The 12,422-nt window shown below is 39.3% G+C and overlaps 1 protein-coding gene across 1 annotated transcript in view; it reads right to left on the reverse strand.

The window, feature by feature from the left end:
- Positions 1-12,422, reverse strand: part of LOC124556687 (collagen alpha-1(XI) chain-like) — a 560,578-nt gene that overhangs the window by 18,678 nt on the left and 529,478 nt on the right. Inside the window, exon 28 of the mRNA XM_047130656.1 lies at positions 68-283. Coding sequence (XP_046986612.1) covers positions 68-283 — 216 coding nt within the window. The remainder of the gene's footprint in view (positions 1-67; positions 284-12,422) is intronic.

Genomic DNA, 12,422 nt, shown 5'->3' on the forward strand with positions numbered 1-12,422 from the left:
ATAATATTATTACAGTTAACTTTAATATAAATTTAAGGTGCATTACTGAGATTACTGTTATACTAACCTTGCAACCATCACTAAGGATGTCTGGCTTAATACCATCAAAACTATACACAACCTCATTTTCTCCCAGTAGTTTGATGGCCATGTCATGATTTTGACTTTTGAGACTATACCAAGCCGCTGAATTGATGCATGTATAGGTGAAGTTTTGATATGCATCCTGACTGAGCAGCCTCAAGAATGTCATCTGGACTACTCCAACAGTCTCATAAGTTATCTGTAAAAATAATTTAGCACAGTTTTCAAAATCATTCATACCACTGCTTGGTACCATACATTTTTGAGTAAATATAAACTAAACTTTACAATTATTTCTGAAGGAACAGGTGTATTTTCTATTAAAACATTATCTCAAATTAAAGAAATATTAAGATTCAATCTTTGAAGACTACTAATAACAACTTTCTGAACTCATCAAGCGTGCAATTTTTAAAAATTATGGATTTAATAAAGTGGTAGAAAATGCAGTGATTTGACATTGCCTCATAGAAAAACATTGGGAGAACATGTAGATGTTGGCTATTCAACCAGTACATTGTTCTCAAAAGTTGACAATGCTGCTTACTCAACAACACAGAATTTTGGCCATACTACAACATGTTGGAACTAGATGTTGGTGGAACCAGCATCTGGCACTATGTACAAAAGTTCTACAAGTGTGTCATGCAGAAATAGTTGATAATTTGGTCCAGTGAAACATATTGGCAGAAGTACAGGTCCCAGAAGATTTTTACGGACAATTCTACTCTAAATATACATATGGGTTCCCATAGCCCCAGACGTAACTATTCAGATTGTTAGGATAAATGTTGTGCATGGAGTAGGCCTAATTTGTGAATAAAATTTGTGTGGAGAACAGTGTCATTATCATACTGATGAATAAACCACAGCACAAATTATATATAATATACAGAATTTGGTAGTCATAGTGCTGCGCATTCTGAAGGTTGTGTACAAATAGTTTGTAGTCCTGCAGCACCCCTAAATGGTTATGGACCTGGTTGAAGCTAACTCTCTCAATATCACAGCATCCTAAAAATTTTGTTTACTACTAGAAAAAACTCTGTATATATAATGAATATCTTTTCATTACCCTTTGTCTCAGCATAACACATAGCAAGTGAAAGCAACAGTAGCTATCAATGAGATCACAACCAATGAGCCTGACTCATTAGCATAACTCATAAACTAGGTCAAAATGTATATATTCCATAGCAAAAATTTGTCCTCTACCATCATAGAAAGTTTATTGTGGAAGTCCTAAAACACACTTTACATGAAAAAGAAGTTTTATTTTTTTGCTTAGGTAAACTATCGTTATTATCATTACCATAACTTTTTATATCACAGTAAGAAAGTAATTCAAATAACTGTTAATCAGTTGCATGTGATGTATAAGCTATTGTGCTTATATGCAGGAATCTCTTGAATAAATATCTAATTTAAAAAAGAGCCATTGTGGGAAATTAATCTTCCTAGAAGAGCAGGTAGATGAATTAAGTTGCAGAGCACAAAACCTTAATCAGAAGGTCAAACACAGCCATATTTGATGAGTCTCCAATGTTAAATGTCAAAATCATGAATGATTACAGAAAATGCAAAGTAAAAAGAGGCAGTGAAAGAAAAGAACTGGAAAGACCTGACTTATTGACCATAAAAGCTAGGGTGAATATAACTAAGCAACTTAGTGATGGCAATATAATGGTACATATTTTCATAATTAATCATGTGGAGAGAGAAATCATGTCTGTCTCATAAAAGAATTACATCAAATTCTGAAATATGAGAATAAATAAATTGACCTGACACAATTCCCTAAGAGTAGTATTATTTACTACTATTAGTATTAAGTATTATTTCCTTATTTTTGTACATTTTGCCCCATTAAGTTCACTCTAAACATAGGTCGTTTCCCGTCTAATTACATTACTACTGTCTCTATTTAACATATATTTATTATGTAATGGAAAGTGCTGGTGGAATGTAAATAATTTAAGAAGTAAAGACAGGTAGACATGCTGAGTCACTTGAAGGCACATAAACAAGAGTGGGAACATTTTTTGCTAGCTTTAAAAGTGCTCTCTCTCTCTCTCTCTCTCTCTCTCTCTCTCTCTCTCTCTCTCTCTCTGTGCATAGCTACACTGTGCCACTGCGCCAGCACTGGAGCTCAACTGCAGGGGTTGTGTCAAGTAGAATATGAGGGAAGAAAGTAGGCAGGGGGTGGGAGGAAGGGTTCGGGGTGGGGGCGTTCTGACAGCTGGGAGGGAGAAGCAGTTGGTGCACTGGAGAGGAATGTGGGAGAAACAGGCATCGCTTGCACAAGATAGGAATGGAGCAACAACACCAGTGAGTTCCTTCTGGCCACATGCAAGGGGAGTTGCACGCAATGTACAGGGAACTACAGGTCAAAAAGTGTATTCTTTTTGGACTCTCCACAGATGGATGTGCCTATCATGATGCCATACGCAGAACTGGGACTCATGTGAAAAGATGATGTGGCGCCACTCCTGTGTCCAGTGTTGGATGAGTGCAGCATGAGTGAAATTAGGGTCAAAGGGCAGGAGTGGAGGTGAATGTGGGGCACGGGTTAGTGGAGATTGAGGCCATGAGGATCACAGGATCTAAGGAAGTGTTGCAAAAACAACTTTCATCTATGTAATTCAGAGTTGGAAGCTAGTGATGATGGGAGGGCGGGGGGGGGGGGGGGGGGGGGGGGGGGGAGGGAGAAGGATCCAGATGGCACAGACTGTGTAGCAACTACTGAAATCCAGCATGCTGTGCTAAGCAGCATGTTCCATCACTGGGTGGCCAACTCTAATCTTGCTCACATTTTGGCAGTTTTCATTCATTTGGGTTAACAGCTGGTTGGTGGTCATACTGACATACAATTCTATGCAGAATGTACAGTAGAGCTGTATATGGCATGACTCATAGGTGATCCTGCCTCCGATGGGACAGGACAAGCCAGTGGTGGGACTGGAGTAGAATGTTGTGGGTGGGAGTACTTGACAGACCTTGTACCTGGGTCTTCCAAGAGGATGTGGGCCATGTAGCAAGGGGTTGGGAGTGTGTATGACATAGGACTGGATAATGGGCAAAAGATTTTTCATCACTACAGATGCTCAGTTCATGGGAGGCAGAATTACACTGATGGAAAAAATGCAGCACCAAAAAATAATTAATGTAAAGAAATTTCTGAAATGCATATGTCTAGGTAACATATTTAAATCATTAGTATTGCAAGATCACAAGCTAATGTAGATGTGAAATGCTGGTACATTAATAACCAGTGTAAGTGTCAATATGTCGAATACAAGCATTTGCATGCATTGTGTTGTACTGACAGATGTCAGTTTGTAGGATGGAGTTCCATGCCTATTTCACTTGGTAAGTCTATACTGTGATGCTTAATGCTTTTTGTGCATGCAGCTGGAGTTATCGTCCAATGATGTCCCATATTTGCTCAATTGGAGACAGATCTGGTGACTCAGCAGGTCAAGGCAACATGTTGACACTCCTTAGAGCATGTTGGGTTACAACAGCAGTATGTGGACAAGCATTATACTGTTGGAAAACACTACCTGGATTGATGTCTATGAATGGCAGCACAACAGGTCAGATCACCAACTTGATGAACACATATGCAGTCAGGGTGCTTGAGATAATCGAGAGAGGGCTTCTGCTGCCTTATGAAATTGTAACCCAGACCATAACTCCAGGTGTAGGTCCAGTGTGTCTAACTTGTTGGTTCCAGACCCTCAATTGGACTCCTCCTAATCAACCCGGCCATTACTGGCACCAAGACAGAACCATGTTTCATCCACCTTGCCTTCAATGAGCTCTTGCCTGACACCACTGATGTCACAAATGGTGGTGGTTTGGGGTCAGTGAAATGCACACTGCAGTGCATCTGGCTCAGAGCTGTTCTCTAAGTAACTGACTTGTAACAGTTCATTGTGCACAGTGGTGCCAACTGCTGCTCAAATTGCTGCTGCAGATGCAGTACAATGTGCCAGAGCCATAGGCTGAATATGATGGTCTTCCCTCTTGGTAGTGCCATGTGGATGTCGGGAGCCAGATTGTCTTGCGACTGTACATTCTCATGACCATCACTTCCAGCAATCACGTACAGTGGCTACATTCCTGCCAATTCTTTTTTCAATATCACAGAAGGAACATCCAGCTTCTCATAGCCCTATTATACAACCTCATTCAAATTCAGTGAAGACATAATGATGTCTTTGTAGCCTTAAAGGCATTCCTGACTAAAATCAGCTTACCCACTCCAATCTAGAAGGCCATGACAATTTAAAGCAAACCTAATTTGTATCCTCACAGTGGCACTACTGGTGCCACTATTACATGACAGGTGCAAAATTTGAATAGATATCATCAAACAGATGTAAAAACACACCTACCATCTTTCGTTTATCAACTCGTCCTTGGCGCTGCAATTTTTTTTCATACAGTGTATGTGGACATGAGTTTTCATGTGAAAGGTATGGCAGCTATCAAAATGCAAGTAGTGTTGATGGTTAGCAGGCTTGATAAGGACAGAAGTTTCTAAGCAACCATCAGTTGGAAGCCAATGTCCAAGGAGCAGGTGAAGTGGACAGGAGACAAAGTGTTGTGGTTGTGGAGGAATGGGGATAGAGTGTTTTGTCCCTAGCACTAGATCATGAAGATAGAATCAATGAACTGAACCAGAAAAGGCGTTCAGGACTTTGGATAGCTAAGGTGGTTTCCCATGCAGTTGCCCATGGCAGTGCTGTGGATTTATTTGTTTATCTTCCTGTCAAAACAATAGCAGTTAGGTGTCAGGATACAATTACTGAAATGTATAAGGAATGAGATGATGGCTTGGGACTCAGTAGGATGTTGCAAGAGAGTGTTTGATAGTAGCATGGACATTGACATAGGGGACGTTTGTTTATAGGAAGGTGGCATCAACAGTGATGAATAGGGATCTTGGTGATGATTAAGGGGTGGGAATGATCGAAAGTTGGTGAATGAAGTGATTCGTATCTTTAATACAGAAGGTTAGGCTGTGGGTAACTGTTTGAGATGTTGATCCACAAGAGCAGACATTCCACAGGAGGTAGCACAGCAACCAGATACAATGGGATATCCAGGATTGTTGGGTATATGAATTTTGGTAAGGATATAGAAGGTGGACATACAGGGGCATGGGTGTCCAAAGAACTTTATCAGGGGGAGGGGGGTGCCAAGACTGTAAAAAAGTGCTATTTTGATTATAAATGAGTTGGTCAGTTTCAAGAAGCTACATTACTGTCTCACTGCAATCAGCCACCTGATTTTAAAATTCCAAAACAAGAGGTTTAGCTGAATCAGGGGAGATCATTTCTAAAACCGTGTGAGAATTCCGTAATGAATAAATCTCTCTACTCTAGAGGAGAGATTCTGGGATGGGGTTAAGGATTTGAGTAGCAATTGGAGATTATGCTGATCTTCTGGGATAAGCTTGCAATGGCCAGACTTGTAGGTGGAAGAGTTGGACAGTTGGTGGATGCCATCTTCCAGATAATCACTGTGGCTCATAGTAACAGTGGTGAGGCCTTCGCCTTCTGGGAGGATGATTAGATCAGGGAATTTTTTGAAGTTGTAGAAGGCTGTTGTTTCCTCTGTTGAGAGGTCTGTGATTCTGGAGAGGAGCCTTGGGAAGGAAGATAAGGCCAAATTGGATATAAGGAATTCCTCAAAAGTAACCTGTGGCTGATTAGATGGGAGTGGGATACAGTCACTGTTGGATGGTGGTAGGAAATGGAAGAGGTAAAATTCAATGTTGGGATTTTGGTAGTGTTGATTGGAGGTACTGGTGGAAAAAAGATGTTTATCAGGTTACCTTCCATTAGGAAAGTTGGTGCGCTCAGCGACTGTGATATTATTTATAAATTATAGAGTGCATCAATCAGTCATCCTCTTTTTTGTAGGTTTTATTTGGCAAATGCAGATTCTAGCTAGTGCCTAGCCATTATCAATGCACTATTTTCTAGTCTCAATACATGTCAGTTGATCATGGCTAGGCACTAGCCGAAATCTGGATTTGCCAGATAAAACCTACAAAAAAAGGACTACTGAGTACTGTGCTCTAAAATTTACAAATTTATAAAAACGGTGTTTCCCATGTAGGGAGAAGGGGAGTAGATCTTTGACAAGTCCAGCATGATTGAACTTTGATGGGGGGCTGCATGTGAGGCCTTTGGATAGGACTGAAACAGTTGTTGATGCAGGCAATTGCTGAAACTACATCTATTACTACAGTTGACATAATACCACTTGCTATTGAAATAGAGCTCTAAGGACCTTGCTGCTGTATGCCCACACCACCTAGCATCATCATCACTTGGCACATGTGTTTCTGCTGCTATTAACATTACTTCTCCTACAATAATTAAATGTAACTGCTGCTGCTACTACTACTACTACTACTACTACTACTACTACTAATAATAATAATAATAATAACAACAGTAATCATAGTAGTTGTAATAGTAGTAGTAGTAGTAGTGGGCAAACCCTCTTTTGTCATCACGCCTGTTCCAATTTGTCATGGTATAAACCCCACAAGAACCTGGATGTTTTAAAGAATCATGGTTATGTGCATGACCTCTTAACAACTATCCACAACACAAAGAAAGAGAATTAACTGAGATTGTGGCATGCATATCTCTCTTAACATCTTAAGTGTGCTCAATAGGATTGAAATCTGGTGGCTCTTGTGACCAGAAAATAGTCCTTATGTCTGCAAAGTGTCCACAAAACCATTCTGACAAAATTCGTGACTGATAAGATGCTGAATTGTCACATTGTAGATAAATGAGTCAAAATGATCTGACAGTTTGTGTTTGAAAGACAAATGAAAGCTTTCAGATGTACTGTAAGACTTAGTGTTGTATCCCAGGAGGAAACAGAAGACATAAATATGGAGCTGGCTCTAAAGACACATCACAACTTCAAAAAGGGCACCACTGAGGCAGATGTACAGCCAGCAGATATAAACAAGGACATGTAGCTGATTAGGGAAATTGCTGATGACAACATGGAGTGTGCATCCAATTAGTGTCAGTTTGTGAACTATCAAATATAGCTGAGAAGGCAACACTGGCCTTCACATGATCTCTAAGATATATCAGAGGAACCATGTAACTTAGGCAATCCTACTCAACCAGGGCTGTAAATAAGGCTGTTCAGACTCAGATGCAGGCACTACTCACCATGCTCCATCTGCCTCAAGTTTAGTACATAGTTATTGACATCACTGCAATCTGGACTCTGCTTAAAGATTAACCTTCAGGCTAATTAGTGAGTACTGTGTACAGACTCTGCCCTGGATTGCCCCACAGACTCTGCTTATGGACAAACTGTCTGTGAGTGCTGCCCATGGTTTCTGCTCTAGATAACCCACAGACTCTGTAAGTGATTGTGCTATGGTGAATGTGGGGTAATGGCTTGTGTCACTTGGAGTGGGTGAGGGGAGAGACATGAGGCAGAAACCAAGAGTGAGGATTGGGGAAGGGTGGCTGAAAGTTGAGAGGGGCAGGCACCAGGTGAGAAGATGGGAACGTGGAACCAGAGAGCTCATTGTGCCCACTGGTAGGGAGAGGTGTGAGCAATGTGCAATAACATGGAGGATTGGATTTGGAGAGGGGGTGTGCGAGGGAGGGGGTGGGAAGGGTGCGGGAGTAGGGGGAGGGGGCAACAGATGCCTCCTGGAATCTGGGAGACAGACTTTTGTTTTATTAAAGAATTCTCACATATTTCTACAGATGATTGTCTATGATTAAACTAAACTGTACATTTAGTATATAATGAGAAACATTCTAGCTTTGGCAAAGACTGTGTAACTTGGGTTTGTTCAGTTGGCAGGTTAGTCTAGAGAATTATGACTTTTCCCCTGCAGAGTAGTGGTTTCAGCACAGCCATAAAATGGTGGTGAATGTGAATATTTACAGAACATTTCTTAAATAGTTCACAATTATTTTTCTGCCAATTCCTCATAGAACCTGTATCAAGCTGCAGAAAGGGACCAGTCCAACACTACGGCACATGGATTCCGGTGCATATTCCCAGCACAAAATAAATGTGGCTTTCACTATACCTGTCCAAAATATGTCCCCAATTTCCACAAGGATACGTTCTGCTGTTGCTGCTACTACTGCTGCTGCTGCTCTGCTTAATCACAACCATGGCTTACCATTTGTCTGCAGTGAAAGAAGACCTGCCACTCATTGCTGACACCACATTGTGTTTTACGAAGCACAGTTTCACAGTATTCTAGGTGTATTCATCTATACTTCATCGACATACCCAAACGCAACAATGAAAAAGAGAAAATATAATTTTATGTGCCAGGCGAGAAGAAACAAATGAGAAATTATAAGGCAGAAAAGTATTCCACTCCAGCAGTTTTTCTTGCCTCATACAAACTATGAACAGAATGAGAAGTTAGATGATGGATAGTAGTTTGATACCCTAGCCCTGTGGGACTCAGACTTTATGGAGTGCAACACAGCTCAAGACACAGTTTAGCAATCCAGTTTCATTGCTGCATAGTAATGTGTCAAACTGGGAACACAAGGATAATGTCAGTTCAGTCCTCGGCTGTTAGGCTGTTAAGAATCAGTAGTACTGGCCAATTTGAGATTTTCTTGGTAGGTTCCCCTACATTCATTACTTTGAATATTGTCCTGAGTTACATTTCACCCAAAGAACCCACAAAATGTAGCTCTGAAAACAGATTTTGTTAAACTTTAATTATGCTAGGCAATGTTGATAAATAGAAGGCATGAAAATAACTCAGTAAATAAATTAACTTGAGGTGATGTCTAGTTTTGTGAGCAAACAATGTGTTATACCTGGTATCTGAGTTCAATTATCATTTTTAAAACTTACATCCTTTTCCTGTACTTTGAAGAGTAGTAATTGGTGACATTTATGCGGATTGTTTTTCTTAACATCCAACAGGATTTTCCCCAATCTCCAGATGTTTTTTGGATTTATAATTTATATCTTTTTGGGTTAAACTGACATTTTTGGTGTATGAACAAGACTATCTTTTGTGACTATTTCTTGATTTATTTTCTGTATTGTTGGATGTGTAGGAATTTATCATATGGGGATGCTAATTTTATATTGTTAAATCAAAGAGGTGGAATTTTAATAATGTATGATTTCCTTTTAAGTATCAAAGTAATCCATCTTCCAAAAATACTGAGTGAAACCTATGAATTGTTTGAATACAATACATTCAGTATACTTCCCATCTAATTTAGTTCTTAAGCTCACCGAATCAGTTCCATCAAAAATGGCTACTTTGGAATCTTGTCCCTTCTTGGAGACTCATGTATGCAAATATGAAATGGTTTTGAGGTTACAAAACATTTTAAATTTGTTAATGTTCAAGGGCAGTATTACAGTTATTATTGCTTTTGTTGATTGTAAATTTATTGTGGATTACAATGAAACTGAAGTACTAGGAACAAAATAAAATTTATATTATTTTGTATGAAGACTAAGGAAGAAGTCGTTTAACTCATATTGATAATAAGACATATTTTTGGTCAGAATTTGTTAAAGGTGATCTTTTAATTTGGTATCAGGGAGGGCTGTGACATATTTCTTCATATAATTATGATCTCTACTGCACAGTTCAGATTTAATGATACCAATGCATAATCTGTTTTCACAAGATATATATCCTTATGCTGTTTACTAATCATAATATAATGTTTATGCAGTCATTTGCATTGCAGTGTTTATGACCTATTTCAACAGACAGGTCACTGAAATGTCTGATTTTAAGCGTTTCTGGTGAATCAACTAATTTCAATGCTCTTGGGCATTCAGCTTGGTGTAGTAATTCATGAAATATCATATTTAGACAGCATACTTTGCAATCATTGTGATTTCTGTAGAATGCGCCTCCTTGCATTCTATATTATATTATAATTGCTATCTCTTGCAACAGTGATAACAACCTTGCCATCATGTTCCTGTTTTCTGCTAAAGACAGAGCAAAAGCTCACAGAGAGAGTCTGAAATACACTAATTAGCTCTATGTATATGCTGTATCTTTCAAGTTTCAGTATTCTGCAATGATCATTATATTTATTTTGGTTCTGGACACTGTCTATGGTGTGAACAGCTTTGTGATTATTTGTTCTATATTCACAATCTTGCTGAAAATGTCATCTAGGATCCAACTGATAAGGTCATGAGACCAGGAAAGATGCTGCAGGTGATATCATGCGGTTAGCAAAGCCACTCATGTCAGTCGTCTGCTGCCATAGACATTAATGCCAAATTAACTGCACTGTCCTGACAGATACACTCATCATACATTCAACATTGATTTCTGCCATTATGTCACACAGTATTGCTTGTCTGTTAGCACTGACAACTCTATAAAACACTGCTGCCCTTGGTTATTAAGTGAAGGCTATTGGCTACTGCGTTATCTGTGGTGAGAGGTAATGCCTGAAATTTGACATTCTTGGCACACCTTGACACTGTGGATATCAGAATATTGAATTCCATAGTGACTTCTGAAATGGAATGTCATATGCATCTAGCTTCAACTGCAATTCCATGTTCAAAGTCTGTTAATTCCTGTTGTGCAGCCATAATCACATCAGAAACTTTTTCAACTGAATTGCCTGAGTGTAAATGATAGCCCGACAAGTGCACTGCCCTGTCGTAACTTGTGTACACGATACTGCCACCATCTGTGTATTTACCTATCACTATCCCATGACTTTTGTCACCTCATTGTATTTCTCATCACAGTCATCCTGACAATGAACACATTTCTTCCAGTGAGAGTTCAGTTTACTGCTACTGTAACCATAGAATGTTTGACTTTGTTAATGGAGCCACAATCTCATCTGTGCTTTCATTGCTTCATCACTATCATCTACATCTAGATCTACATCTACAAAGGTACTCTGCAAGCCACCGTATGGTGTGTGGTGGAGGGAAGTCCTCGAAGGTGCTCTTTAAGTTCTGGAAACAGGTGAAAATATGATGGGGCCAAGTTGGGACTGTTGGAGGATGATCGGTGAAAGTGAACACAAGGTGTCAGATTGTTGGAGATGTCACAGTGCTCGTGTGCAGTCTGGCACTGTCATGCTGGAGGAGAGACTGCTCCCACGTGTGGAGAAACTCTTTGAATCTGAAGCTCGATAACAGAATGCTGTTTCTCATGCACCAACATAGTTATACACTGCCATGTTACACCCTACTATTCAGACCCTTCTAGTGACAGCAGGCCACAAAAATGTAGACATGAACTATAAAGATATATAATGCTAATAACACTTGAATTATTTAGAAATCTTTATGAGTTTTCACATAAAAAAAATTTGGGAGCATTACCTTTTTCCATGCCCTCATAAATTATTCTCTGAAGAAGTACATCTCAAAAATGCTTACAGTATAGTTCAGGAACCACTATTGAGAAATGCCAGAAACTTAAAGTAAGCCATATAAATAAGCATATAGCAGAATTGGAATTTGTCAGATTTCTAGGACTAAATCTAGATAAGAATTTAAGCTGGAATATATGTACTGGACTAAACTGAATTTTAGTTGGAAGATTACATTGTGCACAGCAAGTGTACATGTAATATTGGACATGCCAAAGTAAGAAAACATTCAGTATCACTTATTACCTATGGAGCAGCCATTGTAATTACACATTAATGCCACTGATTACATTTAATGTAATAGGTATTCCTTAATGCTGTAAAATTTATTTTCCATTGGGTAGGCTTTTAGTTTCTTAGGATAGTTATAAAGTTATCGTCAAGTGTACTATCATGTAGGTTTTTTGGCAGACTTCTTAATAACTTGATACTTGAGTACCAACGCTCTTTTTGAAGAGTTGTAGGTTGGTGGTGTATGTGTTGTACCTGCCTTTTTCTTCCACCATGTGTTCTGGATGTGGGTATTAGCACTAGTAATCCAATCTGAACTATCTTTTGTGATATATACCGAGGTGACAAAAGTCATGGGATAGTGATAGGCACACATGCAGATGGTGGTAATATCATGTACACAACATATAAAAGGACAGTGTATTTGCAGAGCTGTCATTTGTACTCAGGTGATTCATGTGGAAAGGTTTCTGACATGATTATGGCTGCACAACTGGAGTCAACAGACTTTGAGTGCAGAATAGTATTTGGAGCTAGAAGCATGGGGCATTCCATTTCAGAAACAGTTAGGGAATTCAGTATTCCAGGCTCCACAGTCAAGCATGTGCCAGGAATACAACATTTCATGTGTCAGCTCTCACCATGAACATCACAGAGGCCGACAGCCTTCACTTAATGAAT

This window comes from Schistocerca americana, chromosome X (genome assembly GCF_021461395.2).
Source record: "Schistocerca americana isolate TAMUIC-IGC-003095 chromosome X, iqSchAmer2.1, whole genome shotgun sequence".
In the NCBI taxonomy this organism is placed as follows: domain Eukaryota; kingdom Metazoa; phylum Arthropoda; class Insecta; order Orthoptera; family Acrididae; genus Schistocerca; species Schistocerca americana.